Source organism: Cyprinus carpio, chromosome B21, assembly GCF_018340385.1.
Source record: "Cyprinus carpio isolate SPL01 chromosome B21, ASM1834038v1, whole genome shotgun sequence".
In the NCBI taxonomy this organism is placed as follows: Eukaryota; Metazoa; Chordata; class Actinopteri; order Cypriniformes; family Cyprinidae; genus Cyprinus; species Cyprinus carpio.
In genome coordinates, this window is record NC_056617.1 from 3,704,501 (window position 1) to 3,710,368 (window position 5,868).

At 32.4% G+C, this 5,868-nt stretch overlaps 1 protein-coding gene across 1 annotated transcript; it reads left to right on the forward strand.

Annotated features, from left to right (window-relative positions):
* Nucleotides 1-872: 872 nt before the first annotated feature.
* Nucleotides 873-5,441, forward strand: LOC109064361 (phytanoyl-CoA dioxygenase domain-containing protein 1-like). Its single transcript, XM_042748539.1, has 11 exons — nucleotides 873-1,033; nucleotides 1,646-1,804; nucleotides 2,044-2,105; nucleotides 2,193-2,254; nucleotides 2,376-2,431; nucleotides 3,573-3,635; nucleotides 3,742-3,763; nucleotides 3,839-3,967; nucleotides 4,075-4,191; nucleotides 4,971-5,097; nucleotides 5,169-5,441. Exons 1-11 carry the CDS (start codon nucleotides 953-955, stop codon nucleotides 5,212-5,214), a joined length of 924 nt encoding a protein of 307 aa, XP_042604473.1. The 5' UTR covers nucleotides 873-952; the 3' UTR covers nucleotides 5,215-5,441.
* Nucleotides 5,442-5,868: the final 427 nt, after the last annotated feature.

Consider the following 5,868-nt stretch of genomic DNA (forward strand, 5'->3'; position numbering starts at 1 on the left):
TAAAGGGATAGCTCACCCCAAAATGAAACTTGCAAACCTGTGTGGATTTTAGGAGAAGACATTTTGAAGGAAAAAAGTGACTTTTGTTTGTCAAATGACACAAGAACAAGAGGTATTACATAGTCACATTATTAACTATAATAGCTGCTAGAAAAGGTTGTATACGTGCTTTTAAAATATTACTTGTATTCAGTGCAATTATTATTATTTTTTTTTGATAATGTCTTTTAAGAAATGCAAGAAATTTAATTGGCAAAAAGTCAACTTTTTAAGTCTAGTATTTTTTTTTTTATAAAATAATTGTGCAATGTTTCCCCCATATAATGAAACTCAATGTTTTAAAGATCTTCTTTTGTGTTCCGCAGAAGAAGGTGAATGTGAATAAATAATGACAGAAGTATTATTTTTGTGTGAGCTATTTTAAATACTAGCTGAAAACATTTGGATCTTTCTTATGCCTTTGTGTAAAGATCAAAACAGATTCAGATTGATTCAGAAATGAAGTTTGCACACACTGTATTAGTTCATTAATATTTAACAATGCACTGAAACACAGTATTAATCATTAAATCATTCATGTAGATAATAACTTTTGACCAACTTTATAAAAATGAATTAAGACACTGACTAAATCCAGCTACATTTTTCAAGGCTTGAATCTGTTTTGTGAAATATCTTCAACACTGTTCAATCTTGCACGTGCTCTGTCAAACAGGACAGAGTGACCTGTGTTCACTCTTTACTCGGAATTAAGTTAACTTTAGGCACGTGTTTACCTTTTAGGTTCACCTGAACCCTCAGTGACTCAAGTTATGATTGCACATTTGAGTTTCTTGCACTGTAATGAAAGAGTTACTGTTCAAAATCCAATTATTGCATCACCATGGTTACAGTTTAATCGTATTTGACACGGGGCAACCACGTGGTTGCTCAGAGAGAGAGAGAGATTTGGATGGGACAGCCTTCCTTTTATTCTTCTTCTCAGACTGTCTTCATCGGCATGGATGTTTTGACAGATCAAGACGTGCAAAAGGTAATAAACTGCTTCTAAATTGAAATCGCAACTCTTAAATACGACAGCTGTTGTGTTTTTATGCACATGCACATTAGAAACAATGGAAAACGCAGATTTACGAGTACAATAATTTTTTGTAGTATTGCTTTTTTAATAATAAATATTTTCATAGATCAGCGCCTCGTGCACGCGTGCAAAAGATGCACGAAACTAAAATATTATATTGGTGAAAGCATGTATGGAATAACTTTTATCCTAGTTTGAAGTGTGTTGCGTAATACGCTCAATAGTATACAGTACAAGCTGCTGGAATGTGGAACGAAATAAGGGGCGTGGAAGTGGGCGGGGCCTGCAGACAAGGCTTTAAAGTAATAATTTCACATTCTAACTGTTATTCAGTTTAACAGCTATTATTAGTACTAATATTATACAGTTTACCAACTAACGACCAGCTTAAACCAGCTGTGATGCTTGAAAACATACCTAACCAGCAAAGACTGTATTTATACTTTTTTTCGACGGGGATATGGTACTTTTTCTACTTATTTGTGATGTCAGGAACAGCAAATGATGTCCTAATCACATCTGAATGTGCAGTGAATAGGTTTGTGATATGTTTTTATTGTGCAGTACTGGGATGAGGGCTACCTGGTGCTGGACGGCCTTCTGTCCCCAGAGGAGTGTGACGCTTTACGGGACCGAATGAGTGAGATCATTGAGAGGATGGACGTCCCTGAACACTGCAGGACACAGTTCTCCACTGACCACGACGAGCAGCTTAAAAAACAGGTAAACTCGTCCAGATGAATACCCAGAATGCACCATCAGCAAGCAATTACAGTAGCGCCATAATAAACGTTCTTCTATGCTTCACTTCCCACATGCAACCAAATGTTTCTAGGTAAAGATGCAGGTAAATGTAGTTGTACAAACCCTGTCGTAACTGGAAAAGTGACCCTTGTAGAGCCATGTATATTCAGAAGAAGCTAAAAAAAGCCAAATCATGATCATATTTGGTGTTTGTCCAGGGAAATGCAGACTATTTCATCACCAGTGGAGACAAGATCCGTTTCTTCTTTGAGAAAGGAGTGTTTGTTGTTGATGTTTGTTTTTTGTTTGGTTTGTTTGTTTTTTTTGAGATATAGAAAAAGACAGCAAATTCATCTCATAATGAGAGTGTTGTGATTTCAGGAGAGTTCATCGTGCCAAGAGAACATTCCTTGAATAAAATTGGACATGGTGGGTAGTTACGAAAATAGCATTTCATATAATACAGTCATGTTTAAACATAACCTGTCATTTATCGTTCATCATATATCATTCTTTGCTCATAAGTATTTGTGTTTTATCTTTCCCACAGCTCTCCACGCTTATGAGCCGCTGTTTAAAGCGGTCACCCACTCCCCCAAAATTCAAGTAATGATCAAACCTCCATGTAAACAAATGGAAACTCTGGTCCTTTTTATGTAAACAGTACACTCATGTCAAAACCTCATTTGATTTAATGGGAAGATTTATGAGAAAAGCTCTTGGGAGACCTCTTTAAAACCAGACAACCCAGAGACTAGTGGTGAAAACTAAAACTAAAAGCATTAAAAATCATTTTAGGATTTGAAAAAAAAGCTGAAATAAAATAAATATTAGATTGGATATTAGATATTAGATTATAGTATAACTAATATAATATTATAGTATAATATTAGAGTATAACTAATATAAAAATGAATTAAAGCTATATAGAAATGTTAAAAAATAATAAAAATGACAAAAGCACATTACAAATTTACTTAATACTTGAAATATATATATATATATATATATATATATTACTAAAACTGTAACTGAAATAAAATTAATTAAATCTATATAGAAATATAAAAAAAACCCAAAGCAAATATCGTTTCTAAAACTATACCTGAAATAAAAATTAAAGCTATATGTAAATATTTAATAAAATGCCAAAAGCACGTAACAGAATTACTAAAACTGAAAATATAAAAATAAAAATGAATTCAAAATATTAATACTAAAACTATACATAAATGAAAATTAATTAAATCTATATAGAAATAAAAAAATGACAAAAGCAAACAACAAAATTTCTAAAATGTAAACTGAAAATATAAAATTTAAAACTAATTTGAATATTATTACTAAAACTATACCTGAAATAAAAATTGATTAAAGCTATGTATGTATGTGTGTGTGTGTTTTGTTTTATTACTAAAATTATATATATATATATATATATATATATATATATATAATATATATATATATATATATATATATATAATATATATATTATATATTATATTTTTTTTTTTTTTTACTTAAAACTCAAAATATTAAGAAGTACTGTTAGTACTATGATATTATATTAATAATACTAAAATAATCCTGACGTAGACCACTCTGGTTTCAAGCTAAGACTAGCAATCCACTGTTTAACCGTCTTGATGTCAGAAAGAAAATATATCTTGCCAAATATACTTCACTCTTTTCAGTATGCCAACACTTTACTTTGTCAAAATGTGTGTTTGTGTCTAATCTGCAGAATCTGGTGAAGAAGCTTGGCCTGATAGCTCCTGTGATTCTGCAGAGTATGTACATCTTTAAGGTACACTTCATATGTCCTGCACACAGTACTTATATAATGTTACTTACACACACTGTAAAGGTAATTATTTCATTACTGGCCTCTTCTGTGCCTGTTCTGTCAACAGCAACCAGGGATTGGTGGAGAAGGTAAGACCCTCCCTTTCTTTAGCCAATAGGAATGCAGTACAAAAACACTTGGTTGACCTCGATCTTTGACTTCAGTGACCCCGCACCAGGACGCCACCTTCCTTTACACACAGCCTCTGGGAAGAGTGATGGGCGTGTGGATCGCTCTGGAAGACGCTACGCTGGAGAACGGCTGTCTGTGGTTCATACCGGGGTCACACCACGGTGATTTCACATGCGTTAGGCAGATTCATTTGTGCATGCGTGCTGTCTGAGTGAAGCTGTATTTTGCATTGAAAATGTGTTTGTGTGGCTCTTTACGGGTGTGTTAGATGGGATTAGCAGGCGAATGGTGCGGACACCTAAAGGCTCGTTTCCTCTGACTGATTTCATTGGCCGAGAGAAGAATTACGACAACAAGCTCTTTGTTCCTGGTCCTGTTAAAAAAGGTGAGTTATAGGTAATGAGTTACGACAACAAGCTTGTTAAGTTTTAGGGGGTTTATATATATATATATTATATATATGTATATATATAATAATATATATAGAATATATATATATATATATATAATTTTCCCCCTGTAAATATCTGTATGTGTACTTAATATTATGTTTTGTATTAATGTGCATGTAATATATATATACTTTTTTTTTTCCTCTTTATAAAAATAATTCAAATTATTAATACCAAAACTATAACACACAACACAATTACAGAAACTTTCATATTAAGCTTTATATTTTTTATTTAATTTTATATATTTTATATTAAATTTTTAACGAAGTCTCTTCTGTTCACCAAGGCTGCATTTATTTGATCAAACCTTTTTAAAAACAATAATATTGTGAAATATTATTACAATTTGTAATAACTGCTTTCTATTGGAATATATGTTAAAATGTAATTTATTTCTGTGATCAAAGCTGAATTTTCAGCATCATTACTCCAGTCTTCAGTGTCACATGATCCTTCAGAAATCATAATAATATGCTGATTTGCTGCTCAGGAAACATTTCTGATTATTATCAATGATGATATTTTTGTGGAAAATGTTATACATGTTTTTCAAGACTTTGAAAAAATTAAAAAAAGAGAGAAAGAAATAGAAGCCTTTTGTAAAATTAAACATAAAGGTCAGTTTTGATCAATTTAATGCATCTTTGCTGAATAAAAGTAATAACTAATTTTTTTGGACCACTTTTGTCGAATGTTTGTGGTGCTGTAGGAGGAGCGGTTCTGATTCACGGTGAAGTCGTCCACCGCAGCGCTGCAAACACATCTGACGCCTCACGCCACGTTTACACCTTTCACATCATGGAGTCTCAAAGCACTGTTTGGAGTCCTGAGAACTGGTAAGAGCAGTGCATGCTGGGTAATGCAGGACTTGCCTAGTTTGTAAAGTGAATCTGTTTTTGTCTCTCAGGCTACAACCATCAGAAGAGCTGCCCTTCCCGTCCCTCTACACCTAAAGACAGAAATAAGACCAAAACAGACCTGATAACACGTGTGACCAATGATGCTGAAGATATCAGGACAGTCACATGACTATAATGAGCCTTTTTAACATCTGGACCAACAATCACCCCTTTAAATATGAAGTTTTGTAAATGGACCAAAAAATGTGAATCATTTTGAATCATCTGTATATTTTATCTACAAACCACAACAGTGTTAATAAAAGGCAAGTTTTTGATAACCAAAGAGTGTTTATTATTTAAAATCTGAATTTTAGAAAGCAAGAAACATTTAATTTGATTAGAAATTCACTTTATTTTCTTTAACGCAACATACTCTGAGTACCCAACAAAATCAATATCATATAGAAAAGGTATGAACATTTAATAAGTATAATCTGAATTTCCTGATGAAGATAATAAATGACCAAACTGCAATTCTCATGTCAACCAATCACTGACAGGAAAATCTGAAAAATAATATTTATAGACACTGCTGAAATACCAACTTGAATAAAGATAACAAAAAAAAAAAGTCAACATAGAAAAAAAAACATTTTTCACAATAGTCAAAAAAGTTACGTCTTGTTTCATGCTGAGTCACTTATGTTGTGACACAAAGTAAAAGCAATTATTTGAACAAAAAGTGTTTTCTGTAAATACACAAAC